General features: G+C 38.8%; 1 protein-coding gene across 4 annotated transcripts; it reads right to left on the bottom strand.

The window, feature by feature from the left end:
• Positions 1 to 54: 54 nt before the first annotated feature.
• Positions 55 to 20004, bottom strand: ccdc178 (coiled-coil domain containing 178). 4 transcript variants are annotated; one of them, XM_030404008.1, is made up of 23 exons: positions 19842 to 20004; positions 19405 to 19525; positions 16481 to 16617; positions 16316 to 16374; positions 16146 to 16225; positions 15512 to 15715; positions 15200 to 15420; positions 13896 to 14038; positions 13276 to 13429; positions 13096 to 13191; positions 12730 to 12866; positions 12426 to 12609; positions 12270 to 12332; positions 11776 to 11904; positions 11553 to 11666; positions 11193 to 11338; positions 10723 to 10882; positions 6760 to 6909; positions 2980 to 3114; positions 2364 to 2395; positions 1768 to 1965; positions 809 to 844; positions 55 to 729 (listed from the first exon to the last, which is right to left on the bottom strand). In XM_030404008.1, the coding sequence occupies exons 2-23, from the start codon at positions 19460 to 19462 to the stop codon at positions 678 to 680; spliced, it is 2688 nt and encodes an 895-aa protein (XP_030259868.1). In that variant the 5' UTR covers positions 19463 to 19525; positions 19842 to 20004; the 3' UTR covers positions 55 to 677. The 4 variants fall into 4 exon arrangements, with proteins under 4 accessions (XP_030259868.1, XP_030259869.1, XP_030259871.1 ...); XM_030404011.1 differs by lacking the exons at positions 1768 to 1965; positions 2364 to 2395 and having other exon boundaries at positions 589 to 729; XM_030404009.1 differs by lacking the exons at positions 809 to 844; positions 1768 to 1965; positions 2364 to 2395.
• Between the last annotated feature and the right edge of the window lie 1314 nt (positions 20005 to 21318).

Raw genomic sequence — 21318 nt, 5'->3', positions numbered from 1 at the left:
CTCCTTTCTCAGGTCCTTCCCACAAAGGACTTAACTAATGATCCATGGACAAAATGAAGCATTTAAATTTATTCATTAATCATTCATCTCCAGCTCATTGAAAATGCTAAACTTCCACAAAATTAAGATTGAATATTGAAAAGTGATTGAGGGAGACAGCTTTCAGAGAGTGAGGCGAGTGAAGGAGTGCGGAGCGCGGAGCGCGGTAACAATAACAGGGTCTTTCGGAGAGACAGTGGTCTTCACATGGCATGGTCAAGGTGGCCAAGGTGCACTAAGTGCTAGTTAAGGTCACGGGGTTTCACTAGTTGTAATTAGATCTTGGAATCTGGAGAAGCGTAGAATTTCTGTCAACACTGCCTGTAATTATTCTCTTTTCCAATTAATGGTGACATAGATTAATTATCTGATGAGGCAAAGCCAATTGCAATCATTCACCCAGCTAAAATTAGATCAGTCCTGACAGCAGCATGAAAGTCACCTGTTTCATTGTTATGGATTTGCTGCAAGTAGAGGGGGGAATAGTGAAGCGTGCTAGGGTAAGTAAGTTGTCTGGTACAGGTGAATGTCCAATTACACTGCTATTTGAACTGAAGGCATCTACTCATTCGATCCAACCGCATCTGGACTGGCTTGTTTGTTCGCCCCAGCATCATCGGTGGTAGTAGAGTCATCTGTCAAGGATTGCAGGAACGAAGAGATGAGCTGAATTCCTCCTGACAACATCTCCTGTTTTAAAAAAAGGACAAATACAATAAATGGGAAACAAGCTAATTAAGGAAATGCTGTTTTTTGCAGAAAGACTTACTCGGTGTGCATCCTACACACACTGCTGATGGTGGATCTGCAATTGTGAGAGTAAAGTTACCATCTTGTTCTTATTTTTGTGGGGAAGGAGTACAAGAGACTCCTGGTGAACCACGTCCAGGTTCAGTGCTCTTCTGTTTTAAAAACCTCAGCATCCAGTTTTTCTATTAAACTGCCTGGCACTGTCAACCAGCTTGGGAATCTGAACCGGCCTAGCCATGCAGAAATTCTCTGACTAACAATTATATCAGCAACAGGATCTTGGATTACTGTCCCCTGGGACTGGGGCAGTGGGCGTCTGCTCCAATCATTACTGGCCATTCAACAAGGCTCTGCACTGCTCTCCACTGTTAGCCATTGTCAATTATGCCATCCCTAGTGTAAACTCGCAGAACACAAAGCTGAACTGCCAGTTCTGGCAGGAGTGTAACAGGATGACAGCCCGCCGCCCCCCACGCTCCCAACACCAACCCCCCACCCACTCCCACCCGCTCACCCTAGGGTTCCCTGGCCTTCCTCCCCTCAAGCTACTTTAGAGAAAACTGCCATTTGGCGTCTGATTCGAGCACGCCTTAGCCGTGAAAGCGCGAACCTGACCTCTCTTATGTTCTGCTTGTGGGGTTAAGTGGACATGATGGATTAGTACAGGCCTCATCAGGATTCAGCCTGGTTCAACTCCAGTTACAACTGGTATCAGTAACAAAGTGGCAACGATACTGTGTAATTGTGAATCTCACATGCATTATCACTATCTGCATACTGTTACTGCAATTCTTTGCGGATCACAAGACCACGTTAAAGGTCTTTATATTCATGCAATCATGCAGATTAGCTGTTTATGCCTGTTCATAAACTAATCAAGGTATTTTCTTCTTCTCTCATAAAGGTTTATCTACACTTTTTGGAGGTTAGACCCTGAGCTGGACTGTTCACAAGGAGCCTGTTTAAAGTGAGTGTTGCCTGCTCTGATGGACCCTGTGCTGAGCTGTGACGGGTGACGGTGTGGTGCGCTTGAATACACCAGCTCTTTTGTCCTTCACACTCTGCAGCTCTCTGATAGCTCCTCCCCCCTGTGCCCTACTCCTCCTTGCCTTGAGCTGTGATCTGCTGGGGCCTTTTGAGGCTGGGCCAGTGAGACATGGCTGCTCTCTGTAATGTCTGGACCAGACCCATCAAAAAAAAAAAGAAAAAACATGTCAGCAGTCAGAGGAGGAGGAACTGAGAAGGAAACCACTTAATAGTATTTTCATTGGGTACTCCCCTGAAAAAATCTCTAATCAAATCTGAGCATATTTTGCCTCCAGCATATCTGATGAAGTTGAATTTGATGTCTAGCAAATAACAAAAACTACAGATTGCAACTGACAAAGATAAAGTAAGGAAGAAGTAAAAAGGGTGGAAGTAGTTCATAATACGGTTGCATGCCACCTGGCTCTGCATTAATGCTGGACAGGACATTTCATAAAGATTCATCACTGTCTCTCTGTCCGCTTTGACCTCATCTCACATCACAGCACAGATTAGACACCGATTATCCTCTAAATGAAGATCCTTACTTCTCAACCTTGCAGGATATGCCGCTACTCTTCTGCAAGACAGACAGAAGGTTATCCTACTCACAAAGAAAAGGCTGTTACACAAATTTCTGTCATGCCGTGTACTGAACTCGCCCCGAATTAGCCGCAAAAGCCACAAATGCCCCTTCTAAGCGGGAAACAGGCTCAAATGGTGATGTGATGTGACCGGGCACAATGTGTCGTGTATATAGAGTTATCTCAAGAGGCAGAGCTACCCTCAGACACGGAGTCACTGCATAGGCACTCTCGCAGACACATCATCCATCACACCAGTCTGTGAGCTGATGAGTGAATGTATAGACTGTAATGTAAGAGTGGCGTCTTTAACTCCACCACAGCAGCGAGGCACAAAGCCTTGGTGGATGTTTGCCTGGCTGCCCTTGCTTGGCAAAGAAGACACAAGGCGACTGACTAGCCGGATGAGGCTCAAACAATGCCAAGCATAACATGGAGTTACTGTGGTATGCAAAAGAATACGCTTCCATCCGGTAGAATACCTACACTGGGATAAAAGTTGAATAAAGGGATTTACCATTTAAATGAATGGCAGTTTGTGAAGTTTTCCAGCCTGTTTTACATGTATATGTACAAATACCTGGGCTGTTTTTATTTTCTGGTCGGTCTCTTGAGAAAGAGCCTGGCACCGGTCCAGTTCAGCCCGGCTGTAGAGGCTGCGTTGTTTGAAGTATTTCACCAAAGCTTTGTGCATCCTCTTCTGCAACAAAGAGAGCTAGGGGGAGAGAAGGCAGAGAAAAGGAATTGGTAAGGCAGGAGAGGAAATTAATGGCAGTGTTCAAGAAGAATGATGGAGGGGAATAGAGAAAGCAGTCAATAGCCCATTCTGCAGTACACGGGCCTGACAGGAATTTCACAGTCTCTTGGTTTCTCTGCCCACTCGTGTGCACTCATCAGAATCCAGTCACATCTGGCTGCCAGGATGGGGGGTTAATTTTCTCTAAATGCTTCAGCAGTTTTGTTCTAGCCGAGGCAAACTCTGTGACTGCAAAGCTGATGAGTAAAATATTTCTACTTCACCCAGTTTAACTTTATACCAATCCCCTCAAGACATATTTTACACATACACACAGAGTCATGAACCCCCCACTGAAACCAGAAATTATTCCTAGTCTCTTGGAAAGACATGCTGCTTGCTTTATTATTTGAACACAGTTTCAAGCAAAGAGGTTTAAATTCTGATAGATGCCATTGCTTTTCTTTCCCCTCCATCTCTCTACTCTCCCTACAAAGCTTATCATTGCTTGGCAATGTGTTCCCCAGTGCATTGAAAACTAAAGCGAATTAGCTCAGTCATCAGCTCCTGAAGGAAAGACAATAACAAGAATGCTCTTTATGGTGTACCCTGTTAAAACCCAAGAGCTGAAAGCCTCCACATAAACAAAGCAACACTTTACATGTACAGTAGAATCAAGAGGATTTTTAAAGGAGGATCATACTTGCAAGAACTATCAGATGCTAATTTATTAGATATGTTTTCATTTATAAATGAGAGTCTGAATATATGAGTGTATTTTATACTTGTTGAATTTTGTAAATACATAAATCAATACTACATCCTGCCTGTTTTTGAAAGAAAGATGGCTAATATTACTTAAACGAGCTGAAGTGTGTCTTGATTGGACAATTAATAAATAGGACATATTTCTTCCACAACAAAAACGTACACAGCATGCATATACCATAAAATGTGCAACACTCTAAGTTGTGTGGCTTAAGCTATTTCATTGAGTGATTTTATCTGTATCTGAAATACAAACATATTAAAGCTGCAATATGAAAAAAAAATGTGAAAAATCATACATGTACTTCTATCCCATCTGTTATAGTGTAGTATGCCAAATCACTGAAACTAACACATTTACATGCATAAAGATCCCCAAATTCTGCAATTAAAAAATGCTGATTGATAATGGTTGCTTAATAGCACCTGTCCTTATTCTAAATGCAGAAAAAATAGATGTAATTCACTATTATCATTGGTGGATAAAGACATCTTTTATCTAATTAACATAGTAACAGTGCACTACAGAAAAATAATCCATAACAAGTAAAAATCCTGAATTGAAAATGTCACTTGTGGCTATTTCTATATAATTATGATAGTTATTCTTCATGCCCTTCACTGGGTTGGATCCCCACACAAAATCTGGCAAAAACGATTTACGGTGTGAAAACTACGAGAGCCTTTGTTTTCCCAGGCAAAGCACTGCATAATATATTATCCAGTTAGAAGTAAACAGGAGATTTTTCTCTAGATAATTTCATTTTTGAATTTATATCTTGTGGTTATCACGAACAACTGGGGCAGGATCACCAAAGAGAAAAAGAAAGAATCGAAGAAGACCAAGAAAAAGCCATCAGGAACACTGATAGAGTAAACACAGTCATTCAACAGATGGAGAGGATTGTGGGATTTGAAAGGATTCAAAACTGATGTTGAACTGGCCATCTTCCTCCTAGACAGGTTTGTAATAACAAGAATGCTGATGAGTTTAGTTTTCTTAACAAAACTACTTCTATCACCAAACTGAATCAAGGTTCCTGTAGGCTTTCATGTAGCCTAGGTGTATTCAAAAAAAATTGCCACCAAAAAAAAGTTTACTTAGTTCCACCATCATCATGTTACTGAATAAAAATTCAAGGTATGTGGTTGGTAACGATTCACTCAACACTTACTGTTACTTTAGCTGTACTTCAATGTGACAACTTGTGGAAAGTTAATCATTTCAGCTTCAGAGGTGGAACTATAACCTGCATTTTGTGAAAATGTGAATGTGAATATTAACTATGGGCTGTGATGCAACGGCTTGAAAAAGTTGAAATCACACTTATGAGCTTACTCTTAATCAATTATTAGAGATATTTCAGGTCTTAATGATTTTGATGCGTTACATATATGTATATAAATATATACACAAACAATCAAGATGCAAGATAATTCATTTATAAAAGCAAATTATGTGCTGTTTAGTTGTCATCTTGTCAGCATAATAAGGGTTGTTTTTTGTCTTGTCACTTGAACTTTGTGTCAGGGCTGCCTGCTGTCAGGATTATATTTCTATAAAAGGATACTAAAGAGATGGTTTCATTGTATCCCTCAGCTGAATATCATTAAAGAGATTATGGGCTCTCCAAACACACGCACACAAGTGGTGTGAGGCATCTCACACACATGCACTAATGTTTGATCTCTCAAATGATCCTGACAATGTTAAATGCCTTTACCTTATTGCCTCCAGTTACAAACAAATCAATTAAGGACAGTAACATTGTGTAATATGTGTACTAACTGGGACATAAAATCCAACATTATAAGGATAATTATACACATATAAAACTGGAAAGAAGAGTGCCTGGATGTTCCTGTTGAAATCAGATTAAATGTGATAGGCCTACATCTACATTTCAGAAACATTTTGGATTATAAACTTGTTATAAAAACTAAATTCAGGCATAAAACAGTAGCCGAGAGGCTGCTGTTGTAGAAGTGTAGAGTTGAAACAAACAAAAATGGTGAAAGCTGAATCCGGAGTAAAAGAAAATCAGGCTTTGATCATGAGCGTGGAAAATCCTGTCCACAGGATTTTATTTTTGCATGCATTTTTCACTTGATAACATTCATGCAGTTAGATGAGGAATTGCTCAAGTAAAGGTATTAGTCATTTTTGGAACAAATAATATGTATTTTTCATTGCAGGAATCAGTGTGGCTTCTTCCCGGTGTTACGGTTGTCATGTGTAATTTTATTCCAGTTAAATAGCGTCAAAAACTATAAAGATTAAACAGGAAAATGCTGCTGAGGTGTCTCCTTCAACTAGTCAAAACCTCCAGTGCTATTTTAGCACTAAACGAACATTTGCTGTCTGATCCTAACCTGTGTTTGCTGCTGATCCCTAACAAATGGTGTGTGTGAGCTGTGGTGAGCAAGGGCACATTTGTGGCATCCAGATAATAAAATGTTTCACCTCTGACCACCTCACAAAAACTATAATCAAGGAAATGGAGAAGGTAAAGTATTTACATGTACCATCAACCTCTCTCTTTACTCCCCTTGGTGGCAAAACTACATAGCTATCATTACATTATGTCACATCCATCATCCTCCTCCATTCAAGTTATCTCATCATTATTAGATTGCTGCAGTAACCTCCTCACTGGTTTGACAAACTAAAACCTTCTTAGAATTATTGCCCATGTAAAGAAGAGCTATCTGGTGCAAAGAAGAATAGCGTGGAATAGAACATACGATAACATAGAAGATAAGATAACAGCGCAAAAGTCCTCAGTCATAAACCATAATTAAAAAGAGAGGGGGTGGAGAGATAGTAAATTTAACAAAAGGTAATATGAACTGTACCTGAGTGTAATAATGAGAAGATTTATGTGCATGGTTTCTCTCGCTCAGAGTATACGCTGCCTCCTGTTTGGCCTCCATGAGGATCTTCTTCAGACCTTCGTACTCGATTGCCAGCTGTTTGTTTTCCATTAGTGCAATTTTCAGTGCTTCCTACACACACGTGAAAACAAAAGGTTTAGATCAAACAGTAGAGGTAAGTCAAATGTTTACACATACTATTAAAGGTCCGGTGTGTAGGATTTAATGGCGGTGTGGTTGCAGACTGTAACCAACTGAACACCCCTCATCTCGCCCTCCACAAAGGTGGCTGCTACAAACTTGATAGGCCTTCTATAAAGCCAGGGTTAAATTTGGCTGCTCTGGCAATTCAACATGGCGGACTCTGAGGAAGAGGACCCTCTCTCTTTGTTATCATAAAAGGGCCATTCTAAGCAAGCAAAAACAATGATTTGTAGTTTCATTTGACTATACATAAGTAAAAAAACAGCTATGAATATTTTATTCAGTTTCTGCCCCTAAATCCTATGCACCGGACCTTTAAATAAACAGGATAAAAGCAAGTGCAAAGTCAGCTGCAGAAGTATATTGTACTATAACTAGTGACATACCTACACTACATTCAGTGCGTTTACATGACACTCAAGAAAACAGAATTACTGTGTTAGTCCGACTATGATCGGATCTTTAAGATGCATGTATACACCTTAGTCTGACTAAAATTGAACCGGATCGGATTTCTAGTTTAGTCGAATTAAAGCACCTAGATTATTCAATTGATAGTCGCATTACTCCTGCATGTATACGTTTCATCTGATCGGATCGGATTTAGCGTTCTGCGCAGGCGCGAGATTTTTTCCCCGGGGCCGCGAGCCGGAAGTAGACGGACGGCGGCGGCGTCTTTCCTCCAAAATCACCGCAAGAAAGAGCATCATTGTGCACCTAGTTTGTGTAATTATCATGTACACCTTATACGAAATGTACAAAGATGTAGCTTCGTCTGGCTTTTCGTACCCCATCTTTCTTGAATGCCGAGGCAGCTGGTGACGTAATGAGGTCAGCCGGAGGTAGCTCTGTTACCACTAGTTGAAATGGGTACAGCTCCACCTAGTGCACCGGGGTATGACATGCTCCGGCCCAATAATCCGATTTTCTCACCGGCATGTATACTCGCATAATTGCAGTTGTCTGGTTGAGTAGCATAGTCGAACTATGGCTGTAATCCGACTAAGATGTGCATGTAAACGCACTGACTGTCACTCTGACAATCCTATTTCTGATCAATGAAATGTATGTGTCTTACTGCACAAATCTCACTGGATTTACTTTAATGTAGGCTAGGGATCACTGTGTGGTGCTTATAACTAGAGCTAGTGTTCTTCTGTGACTTAATTAATGAATTACTAAAAACATTACCTTTATAACAACATTAAAGGGGCTCTGTGGAACTTCTATATTGTGCTGGAAGCCGGTTGTTAGTTTATGTTAGCGGACTCCATTTCTAAACTAACGTTAGTTATGGCTGCTCTCTGTTAGCGCAGCAGAGAGAGGGACTGAGGCTGGGCCTTTGAGAACGTGTACCAAGTCACTTCCTGTGGACTGTCACTGAAAATCGAGTCCTTCACAGGGAAATCCACTGTCCAGCAGCATTAAATGACTTTAAACAAATTGTCCACACATAAGCAGCCAAAAGAGACGGGAATGTCAATTTTTTCACATCACCGTACATGTTAATTGATACGAGTTATTACATAGAGTCCATTTAGCATATAAACCATTTTTTGTGGATCAGTCACATCATGGCTAAGGTCAATATCAGCCCCTATTGTTGTATCCTGACCCTAACTGTCACCATTATATTAGATAAATTACAAGGATAGGATCCAAGTACCTCTCATTTCACAGTTAGAGCATATAGCATTTACTGTACAAATTGATTTTTTGCTGGTATGATGACTGTTTTACCAATATTTTTGCTGTATGCTACAGCCAATCCATTGTGGCAGCATTTAGTCAGATGTAAAATACATAATAAATAATCACATAAATCAATGTTTTCATTACTCACAATCTGCTATGTACATTTACCTAAGAAAATATTATACGGCGAAGGGCATTGGAGAGTCACTATACAGTTGTAACATACTGTATAATAACCCCACACTGAGCAGTGGGAAGATACTGTAGTTGTACCACTGACCTGATACAGTATGTGTGCGCATAATACATGCTTTCTGTATTTGTGCTGTTAATTAAACATATACATAACAGGCACACAACAACTGACACTTTTCTGTGAAATCAAGCAAATAAATCACAGTGAGTATGTGTCTCTCTGCATGTCCTCTTTTCATTTGAACAATGTTTCCCAAGTACTGGAGATGTGGCTGGTGAATATCTCAAGTCTACCTGCAGACATAATGAAGTGTGTCTCTGCAGTAAAACAGAACAGCACTAAAGTGATGAGTTTAACCCAGCAGAAAGAGGGGCTGTAAACATGACAAATGCCTGCTATTGATTTCAGGTTTAATTACTCCATGCAGCACTGACAAAGCCCATCTGATGCTGTTGTGAAGTGTAAATGGAACAAATTACACTTCATTGCCCATAAGAAACTGATAGCGTCGGCAGTTTGCATTGTTTACTTTGTGCTCGCCAAACGACAAGCACTGATCAGATCAAAAAATAGGTGCATGCATGAAAGACGGAACAATTCCAGACATGTAGGGTTGGAGGAAGATGACCAAAGACTTCACAAGGCTGACAAGTCAATCTGCTTCACCTTGACATACCCTGTGTTTGTATCTTTAAAAATAACCCATCAGCAAGCAGTACATACATGCAAATTGCCATCAGGCTGCTGGCTGTACTGACCCATTTCACAGAGGTCTGCAACCTTCAGAGGTTATAAGAGTATAGTATTTGGTCAGCGTTTTACAAGAAATCTCCTCTATAAGAAATATTTGCAAGTGCCTAACCATTCTGCTTCATGCACTGTGGCTTCTGAATGCACACTCCTTATTATGTTATGCTAATGCAGACATTATGTGTGCTGTATATTGGTCTCAATGATTAAAGTGACCAATTTCCTTAGAACTTGAGAGTCTGTCTGATCTTTTTATTTGGTGAGGAGTATTGTTGTTATATCATCTTATTTCGTCAAGTGGAGAGACTAAACCCCTTTTTTGCATGGCTAACTTTTATCTGGCTAATGGGAGTTGTGTCTATGAGGAAGACTTCTAATTCTTAAATTGTCTCACGCCAACAACTTCTTTAAAGTTGCTGCACTTGGATGCATGGCGGCTTAAGCTCCATTGCCTTTTCTTGTTTTGAACTAATGCATTCTTGATCACCGTTTAATGAAACTATATACCACATGGCGATTTCACATTAGATAAGCCATGTGAAACCCCCATCAGCAAAGAGGCTCTGGCTGGGGCTGATAATCCTGCAGATGAAAACCTTACAATAAATAGGGGTTTCTCTTACAAAGGAGTGTTCAAATGCAAGCCAGGCTGTGCACAGCACGTTTGTGTTTCTACACGAGCCTATTTCTGACAGTAATATAAAAAAACACTCAGGATTATATGCATATTTGATGTTGTGAACTGTATGCTTACAAGGAAATTAGTATTGAAAATGTTGGCCTACAGGTAACAAAATGTGCACAGCATCTCACCACGACACGCATCATCAAATTCGTCCAGACAAAAGACTATAACAACACTGAGTTGTCATTTGTGGGAAAAGCACTTAAACAAGATTGACCATGGCTTGTAATTTTAATTGCACTCAGCTCTTTTCTCTGCATCTTAAGGGATGTATTGTGACAAGCAATGTGCTGACACTAATCCACAAACAAATAAACAATGAGATGTTTTTTACAGCTCGTCTCTGATTGCACAGTATTTGACACAAAAAAAGTCATGTACTTACAGAGAGTTATCCTGAACTGCATTTTGTTACCTTGGTGTCTTCCATTTCTTTTTTTCTTGCTGTAACATGAGCGGTGTGTGTCTGCATGGATCGCTGTGTTCGTCGTTGGCAGTTATTAATATCAGACTGCAAGGTGCTCATTATGAGAGCAGCTGATTTGTTTTTGAATTCCGCCACATCAAAAAGGCTTCTGGAAGGAGAAATCAAACACACAAAATTAGATTATTTTCCTCAAATCGTTTCTGAGTATCATAAATATATGATTACTGCATCAGCGCTCCCACTGACGCAGTAATCATAGCAGGTAGAAATTTAGATTCAAAGCATTGATAAAATAAAAATACCCCTTATCAAATAAATATTCAAAGAAACATTTTTAGAGTATTTTCATTATTTATCAATTTTCTGTCAAAAACGCTAACATAAAAGAAAAGGTGGTGTTATTCCAACAAACATATCAAACTATTACATGAAGTGATTCCTGTGTATATCTAACTTACTGAAGTTCTGTCATGATCTCTGGCATGCTATCAACTGTTTTTTCCATTTCATCTGATGCGTCTCGGTATTCTTCGCTCTTCTTCGTAAGGTCACTGATTTTGCCCAAGGTGTTGTCGTATCTCTCTACAATGGCAGTGTGTATATCCTGTAAACAAATAGCAACGTTAATGTTTCTGTTAACCTTATTTTGTTCAAAGTGCTTAGAGCAGGAGATTATTTTGTTCCACAAAAGAATGACAAGATAAATAGCTGTGAATAGCTGTGTGCTCAATGAGCTTTGCAGAGTAAACCTGACTTAGCAACTGTTCTTTGACTCAAGAAGAATTGCTTTATGCAACCCTTAACTTTTCTTTTCCTACCTGAGCAGCTTTCAGGTGGTCATATTTTAGTTTCTTCTCCTTCTCGAGGTTGACTAATGTGTTCTTGTGTTCACACTGTATCTTCTCAAGATTTTCTGTCAATTTCCTGATTTGCTATACAAAACAAATAAGTAAGAAATGCAGTTGAATTAAAACCTGAACACATCTTTAATGTAAATTGATACTTGCACTAGGATTAATCACTATTACGTTTCATCAGTACCTCCACTTTTGTCTCCAGAGCTTTTGTTGCTGAGGATACATCTTCAAATTCTTTTTTGAGCTTTCGGTTGGTTAGCTCTGAGCTCCTTTGCAGTCGACTCATTTCTTCATTTTTATTTGCACACTGACCCTGATGCAAAAGAAAATAAAAAGCAGAATGTCATTATCTTAAAGTCTACAAACATGTACAGAGTGTGAAGACATTAATGGGAAATAATGCAGCTGAATACAGCCAGACATTTAAAACTACCTTTATGAAATGTATAATGTGCGGTTTTTATTGAGACTGTGCTTTGTGAAGCTTCACCTCTTCATGCCTCTCTCATCACAGCTATAAAGTGTTCCACAGAAGCAGAAAAAGTTTGCAAAAATAGATAGATATATTTTGAAGATTTCAATTTAAATCTACTTTGTTTGCATGACAATTTTGTGATAACATTTTTCTTAAAGTCTGACTGAGCAAAAGGTACTCAGGGTTCAGACTCATGAATTTACCTTCAGTAGTTCGAGGGCAGTCATCTGTCCTGTCAGATCTTTCCTCAGCTTTTCTATCTCTTTCTGTAAAGCATAGAAAGGGCACTGAAAGCCATTTTCCTTACAAACTATGACCCATGCAGTATACATAGCACATGTACATATGTTGTCACTGACCCTGGCCCTCTGTTCTTCCATGAAGGTGAGCTGCTCCTGCTCTTCCAGTTTAGTCTGGGCGACACTGTGCTGGGCTACAACTTGGGTCACTTCCTCCTTGGCCTTTTCCCACTGCTCGTCATTGTCAATGATTTTCTGGAGCATCTGCTTCCTCTCCTCGCGCATCTGCTTCACTGCTTTCGCACTAAGGAAAATCACACAGAAAAGTAACAGTAAACACAAATAAGTGGCCTAATATTGTATATAGTAATACCAAATATAGGATGTTGTCTCTTCTGCTATGACTTTGGCTTTAACACTGTACCTTTCAGAGAGTTTTAGCTTGTAGTCTTCTACGTTCTGCTCAGACTCCATGTTCTCTTTACGCAGGGCTGCAAAAGCATCACGTTTTGAATGGAGCTGCTCTTCTATGCAGGAAACCTCTGCTTCCCCATTTAGTCTCTGTGGATAACGTAACATACAGGGCGACACTGAGTGGATGCACTTATCCAAAACACCTTACAGCGAATGAATTCAGACATTATTAGCATGCATAGCTCCACTGAGAGTCCAAATGTAGTCTGCCAGTTATGTGCCATGCTCTACCCAATGAACTATCAAGACACACATAACTAGCCAAAGCAGCACCAAGATTATAGAGACATTTTGACACTACTGTAACAATACTTACAGTTTTCTCAATGTCTTGTTTCAGTGCAATTAGTTTCTCTTTCAGTTTTTTGTTCCGTTGCATTTCATTTTCAATTTGAAGTTTCAATTGCAAAATCTGTCATAAAAGAGGAAAAAAATGGGAATTTGAATATTTCTGTATAAAACCTTTAAAAATGAAATGATGGACAACATCAGTTACCCGTTCTTTTTCAGTTTTCACGTGTGCCATAACTTCAGGGATACGTTGTTTTATGACTGCGCACTTTTCTTTTGTAAGAGCGACTGTCTTCTCAGCATCCTTTATTTCAGCACAAATATCTTTCTCCTCCATCTTCAACTGGTTTAAATCCTCCCTGATAGAAAGAGAGAGAAAAAAATAACAGTTTTGTCCTTTGTTACTAAGCTGATATATTAAAAGTAGAAGTCTAGTGTTCACTTTTCACTTTTGGGAATAATGAGATAACTCAACACAATGACAAAAGGATCTCATGATAATCCATATATTGCAAGAAAATCATCATCAAGACAGCATGACCACAGTATAACTAATAAGTTAAGTTTTTTTTGGTCAGTTTTTACAAAACATAAATAATACCTATTTTTTTTTTGTTTATGCTATACCTTTATGTTCAAATCAGTTTCAGGTTAAACTGTCTCGTTCTGTTACATTGACACTTCATCATTAATGGTAGTATGGTTGTGGTGTTATTAACAGACACCTTCTAGCCAGACATTATGTCATATGTAATTATTATATACTTCTTTAGTACAGTGATGCAAAACATGTTTATTTCTAATGTTGGTAGGATAGATACTCACAGTCTGCAAGAAAGCTGATTTTTCAAAGCCGACAGGGAATTTTCCTGTGATGTCTTTTCATTTTTGGCATTCAGTTCTATCTTTTTAAACTCCCTCTGAGCCAGTGCAAGATCACTTTGTGTTTTTGAGTATACTTTGTTGGCCTGAAAAAGAAAGGGGAAATCATTGGCTTTTATTCTTCCTAGATACTATTTGATAGCAGTTTCATGTACTGATTAAAACAATACATTATCCTGTTATCAAATCATAACCTTTTTAAACTAAATCTTGTGAATCCCATATACACAGCAAGTATCTGCCACAAGTCAACACTGAGGCTACACACTAAAGGGGTTTTTACTTATTTTTTTGGCTTTGGCAAATCTGAGAAAATCCAGGAGGCCCAAGGCTGTCTGTTAACCCTGGGCTTTCAGTAAGCCTGCTTTTAAAGATTCACACTTGAACATCAGAGCCCAGTGTTATTATCTTCAGTGCACCCACAGCCAATGATTTGTTGAGTTGTACAAGCAAAAACAAATATTTCATTCGTATTAACACTAAGTCGGTGCTGCTGTTAAATTCATCAACCATTAAGATGCAATGGTTCTGAGTCAAAGTTGACCTGTCACATGTTCCCTGTTCCCTGTGTCTTCTCTTTACTGGCACACTTTCATGGCATATTTGCCTGACGGCAACGGTACAGCCGAGGCTGAATTTGGTCATTTGATTTTGAAGCATCCTGACTTGAACTAAAGAAATGAACAAGAAGAAAAGCTAAATGATAAGTCTGGGAATTATGTAAGTTATTAGGATTCATCCTCTAGGGACCACGAATGTCTGTACCAAATTTCATGGCAATCCAGTCAATTGTTGAAATGGAATGATTTTAGTCTAGACCAAATTGTTGGATGACCACTGGACCAATAGACCAACAAATATTGTAATTCCTAAAGCCATGGCACTTGTGGATTAAAAATAGAGTTAGAAAAGAGAGAGTGGCTGAGTGAGATAGAGCTAGTGCATGATGGAGAAATTAATCAGAAACAATAGAAATAACCTGATTTCCTTATGTTATTGTGCTTATTTGCTAATGTATGAATGCACCCAATGTTTGATGTTATCTTGACACAACTGGACTGTGTCAACAATAGACTTTTACACCATTCGCTGGTTAATTCTTGCAAAAATTTCAAAAATAATTCTCCATTTACCACAGGACAAGACATTGCTATTAACTGTATCCCTGGCACACAAAAATGTCCAACCTTTCTGAGCTTGAAAATATAAACACAAGAATTCCAGAATCAATCAAATTAGAAAGTTACCTCAGCTTGCGCAGAGTTAATTTGATCTACGATGCCTCTCTGGAGGTCAATGTTTTCTTTCACAATGGGAACTTGTTTTTTGGCAAAGTTGATGTCCTCGTGTAAGCGCTGGTTCAACAGCTCAGCGTGCGACAGTTTCTCCTGGGCTTGGTCAAGTTTTTCTCTTTCCAGTTTAAGTTGCCACTTCAGTTCAGTGATGTCTCTGATGCAAGCCTCGTGCTCTACAAAGAGGAATCATCAAAAAGGAATACATCAAAATATAAGACACACATATGTCTCTGGGCGATGATAACACACTTCTCAGTCACTGACCTTTTTGGACAACAAAAGAGTGCTCTTGTTGCTTCCACAGTGCGATGCTGTCAACTTTGCTCTCCAAAAGTATTTTTCTCCTCTTCTCTTTGTGGAGAGCCTCCTCTGCATACTGCCTATCAGCCTCCAGCCGCTCAATCAGACACACAACCTCTCCAAGGACATCATTTATTTTCTTCAATAGTGGCGATAATGGACAACTTTCTAGAGGATGAAAAATTAAGCAAGATCTGCACAATGAATTGTACCGCATCATAACTTTCAACTAGAAAGCATGAAGAAGTAAACTAATCTTTGGAAAGGTATGATAACATAATGTGACCAATTACAAAGTGGAGATAGAAATAAACTTGATCCATGGTATATTATTAGCAAAGGTGAAAACTGGATAGTATCTGACAAATTATTATGTAGACAAAAGATGTGAACCAGTTACTGAGACTCATTTATTCTCACATTGACCAGCCACTACTGGAAGGAATTAAACATAACTAAACCCAGAGCTTCTCTGAGGAGAATGGTCACCATACACTTATGTGTTGCTCTTTTATTTTCATGTGCTTTTGCTTTTCAATGGTATAAGACAAATTATGAAATAAATATTTTAGAAATGACAGAATTGTTTGTTTCCCACCTCTTGCGCTAATTGCGATGCCTTCGACGAACAACTCTGTAGACGTCACAGATTCGGTATCCGAGTTTCTGGACTGAAATCTGTTAAAGGGAGTTAAACTTGTGTCATATTTTAAGTCCTACTGAATATAACAAAAAGAAGTAGGGGAGCAAAACAACATAGGACCTCACCTCAAAGTTTTGTTGCAGTGGTGCTTGTCCTGATCAATCTGTGAGTGATATTTTCCAGACTGGTAAAGGAGGAAAAGGAAACAATAATTTTAAATTGATTGTACTCCTATCTTATACTTGTCTGACAAGCGTTCATACATTTGATCACATCTGACATCAGTTTACCTGTTGACACCAACTTTCCACCATCATCTTCATCTCTTGTACATGGTAAATCCCATTGCTGACACATGGCGAGGGACTGTTGAGCAAAGCACATGTGCGACGTCTACCAGAGCAGACGGTTTGAAGATCTGCTTGATCTTGAGAAACACAAAATATTGAAATGTGTAAATCCACTTTAAATTTTGTTTATCACCAACAATCAATAGTTTTAAGAGAATGCATGATAACTGACCTTGCCTAAAGTTTTTCTTCAAAGCCCCCTGAAATATGTTATGACAAACACTCCTCAAGACACCAGAAAACAACTTTTGTTGGAACACTCACCCTTCTTCATTAACTTTATTTTGAAAAGTAATTACAAAAATGTATTTGGCTGTGAAAGATGTTCTTTGGGTCTTTACTTTCTCTTTGATTCTGCTTGCATAGACTGCAATATATTGAGAGCATCAGTGAGAGAGCAGAGAAAAACTCATTTGAACGTCTCAAGACAAACCCAAGGGCACAATTCTTAGTGGTGAAAGGACGCCATCTGGCTGACAAAAAGGGTAAAAAAAAACAAAAAAAACACCAGTGCTTTGGATGCCAATCCTACTCTGGAACTTTTAAGACAAACTAACTTTTGGAAAGAAGTCCTTTGTCTATATCATAGAACAAAAACATGTCACGATATAATTTCAATGTACAGTATATGAAAGCTCCCACAAACAATAATTCCACCACAGGACCAGGACTGTGGGCCAAAGTTGGCCTGCCATAAGGTTCAATCTGGGATATTAAAATAAATCCCTATTTTTGCCATTTTATTTTTTCATTAAATACGTATGATCCCTAATCATTAGTTATCATTCATAATCTTATCATGGTGGGTGAAGTGAAGTCATCCAGTCAAGGGAGCCTGAGATCATAGTACCATTTTGATCATCATTCAATCAATCATTTTGAATAACGGAACAGTTATTAATGGAACACAAATAATATGTACAGTCAAGTGGAGGATTTGGAACAAATTTGTCTCACGTACAAATTAATTTCACTGTATGAAGAACTGAAATATTGGTCCCTGTGCTTTATGTTGTCACACTGATATGATCTCTCACATGAAATTCACAGAAATCAAGAATAATTTAATTTGTAGATACATATATAAGTAGATAGAAAGGGAGGAAATAACCCCAAATATAACAGGAGTTGGACATTGTTTCGATCTTCAATCCACTTCAGTTTTGTACTAATGAAAACTGTCTTATACTGTAAGCTGCACTGTCAGATAGCAGGTAAGATGGAAGTAGCATTCTTTTTTCACTGCCAGGTCCACGAAAACGAGGTGGAGAGAGCTAGGACTAGATGTATGGAATATAGATAGACAACACTGATTGTGTTTCTCTGTCAGGCCAAAACTGCTTCTCACTCAGTAAGTGTGTGTTCGGCTTTGCAGTGTGAGGACTAGCCCGAGATAAAGGGTCCAGCCACAGATTTTGCTTAAACTGAAACTATACCACCGAAAGGAAGAACATGCAAAACGACCGGTGTATCTTCAATTCATCATAAGTGGTGGGGTGACCTGCAACACCAGGTGATGACACACCTGTCTTTTCAGGGGTGTTATCATTGTGACATCTGGCATTTCGGCAACTTCATTAAAGTTATGTCCACTGTGTGCAGATAGACAGGTGAGTGATGAACTGGTACTGTTGCCATGATATTTAATTTGGAGGGTGGCTTGTGACTGAGCTGACTCACATCAACACAGGAACAGTCCAGGAAAAACTGCAGGGACACCCGAAATAAAGGCCATCTGTTGCTGAGCACTTCAAATGAATAATACACAGTGAAAGAACCAAGTGGGGTAGGAAGGTGGTAAGGCAATATGTCATCAGCAGGCTGAATAAGCTCTAAATCATACTGGCAGGGTGTATTATAGCGACGGAGCAGGCCCGTGTGAGCCTGAGGGCCAATCACCTGCCAAACTCACTCATGATATTAGATATTTTGATCTAATTATCATCCAATCTTTTTTTAGAAAATGACTGTAATTGCATCAAACTTCTTTCTTTCAGTGACAAAATGGATCATGGCATAAGGTTTAACCTAATTTATTTCACAAATAAAATTTAAGAATTATTAAACAATTGTAAGCAGTATTGGAATGCAAACTTAAAGTATCTAAAGGATAAGTTCATCCTAAAATGAAAATTCAGTCAGTATGCAGTCACCCTAATGTGGATGGAAAATCAGGTGAAGTGTATTAGTTCACAAAAATGTTTTTATGTTGCTAGTTTTTTATTTTCTAAGCAAGTTAGTTTCAGTTTGTTATTTGATGCAACGTTATGCTTCTCACCTTTATACTTCTTATCTCTGAGGCAAATGTTTAACTTTAAGTTAACTTTTTACTCAACTAGCTACATTTGTCTCTCTGCTATAATTACTTTTCAGATTACATTTTTCATACCTGCATCTTAGAATTTTGGGAACTCTGAATTTATTCATCTATCTATTTTCTGATAAACTGTCTAATTTAGTGTTTATAGTTTGAGTAAATTCTACTACTGTTTACGTTAAATAAACTTTTTAGAGATACATGGTTACCACAGGAGGGCCACAAACGTATTATGATCTTACAGAATATGATTTCTGTAGATGTAAGGTAACATCTACAACAGTAACATGCAACATACACAGTAATGCAGCAGTAATATTAATCCCAAAACATCATATATAATAGCAAAAACAATGACAGGGGGCAGTGTCTGCATTCATGAGTAGGCTACTTTAACATTTTATAGTTTAAATCAAATGTTGCAAACCATACTTGAGGACGCTTTTACCTGTAGTGGAGCATATTCACAGTGAGGTATTCCTACTTTTAAGGATCTGAATACTTCCTCCTCCACTGTGTTTACATACACACCGGTCACTCCTCTCACCTTGCTGGCCAGGTCGTCCTTCCCGTGATGGGAATCTGAGCGGTTCAACGTCTGGCATCGCTGAAACTTGGCCGATACTTTTAACGTTAGGGAAGACGCCACCAGTCTTACCTCCACCGTCCTGTGGAAAACGACGAGGTGTAGACGTTCAAGATTATCTTAAAACCTTCAGGCTTCAAAACTGCTGCACTGTAATTAAGCTTGGCTGTTTTATTTACACATCACAAAAGGTTTAATAACAGCCTTTAAACTTTCACACAAAGTTAAACGTTAGGTGGCGTTAGCTTAGGTTGGAGCTGGTGCCTTTCACTCTCTCTGTTAGCTAACGTTAAATTTACGGTTAATTAACTCAGCTAATGATAAATTCATGAGCAGGTCGGGGGGTCGTTGTCATGGCAGAAAGTGAGAGCGAAAAAAATGGCAGGCTATCAACTTACTTGTATTAACACTCCTGTGGCTACCAGCTAACTGTTAGCTGTCCTTGAAGTGGGTTGTTTTTTGTTATTCTGTGCTGCTGCTGTCCGTAGAAAAATTGAGTTTTGTCAAAGTCTCTAAACGGATGAATCAACTCCGGCCGCTGTCAATCTACTGCCGAGGTTGCTCGGCAACAAGGGGCAGCGGGGGAGCTGCGTTCAAGAGCAGCAATGTAGGTTTGAGTTGTTGTTTAGCAGCACTGATGGGTGTTTCCTGTCCGTTTTGTGAAAGCAAACGATAGAATAGGATACAATAATTAATGGGGGAGTAATTTAATTTTGAAATTGAATTTGTTTTTGATTTAGATCACTTTCGGCAATTATGGTGAGGCTTTCAGATGTGTTTGTTGTCTATTCATACTATAAGGCCACAATTATAATGATTACATGCTTTCATTTTTACTGCTATACAGTAATGTGTGATACATTTATGATGATTTGGTTTGATCATAGGCTAAAAAGAGTTAGACGATTATCAGCCCTGGCCGATTATTGGTGCAGATATTCAGCATTTTCCAATTATTAGTATGACACATTTTTTTTTGTCAGACTGCTGATAAAATTAAACTTAATTAACAATGTGCTAGTTTGGCTCTGATGCAACATCCTCTCTCACAATGTCCAAGTTACAACACTATCTGATTGTAACACATTCACAATTAATGGCCTACAATCAGTGTATAATCAGAATCTGCAAAGTAACTAGTAACTACATGTATCAAATAAATATAGGAGAGAGGAAGTACTCAAGTAAAGTACAATACTTGACTAAATTGTAAAATTTTGACAAAAAGAATATCGGTCTCATTGATCTTCTAATAATCGGTATCGGCATCAGCCCTGAAAAAGCCATATCGGTCGACCTGTTATTTTGAGTTTCACCTGTGATGCAGTTACACTTATGATAATAAACTGTATTTGTATGGCAACTTTTCACGCTAGAAATGCAGCTCAATGTGCTTCAAGTGCTTACACGAATACAGCACAGTACAAGCCCCCTGCAAACATTATTTGGACGTTTCTTGAGTGGGTGTCACACAATGCTTGGAAAGCTAAAAAGCTCAAACATAGACCAGCTCATATGAAAAAATCATATCAAAACTAAACAGCTACTTTTGTCATATTTCATTTGTGGTTGGAAAACTTTTGCAGTCTAATGATTATTTGATTTATTAGTAGTCTAGTCTAACAGATGATGGGGTCTTGTGCAGAACTGAGTGTAAGAAAGGCTAAAATGTACAGAGCAAAAATGGATGTCAAAAAATAAGATTTCTTGTGTTACTTTCTCCCACCTCTCAGAATCTTTGAGAATCATGTATTGTAAACTGCAGTTGTGTGATGTTTTCCTCTGAAACTGTAAAAATACGTTCTCTAGGCTACACTGCATGGATCTACCCAGGCGTAGCAGTTTGACGTCATGAACACAACAAGCTGTGCTCTT

Source organism: Sparus aurata, chromosome 21 (genome assembly GCF_900880675.1).
Source record: "Sparus aurata chromosome 21, fSpaAur1.1, whole genome shotgun sequence".
NCBI classification, from domain to species: Eukaryota; Metazoa; Chordata; class Actinopteri; order Spariformes; family Sparidae; genus Sparus; species Sparus aurata.
This window is presented reverse-complemented; position numbering and strand designations above follow the sequence as displayed.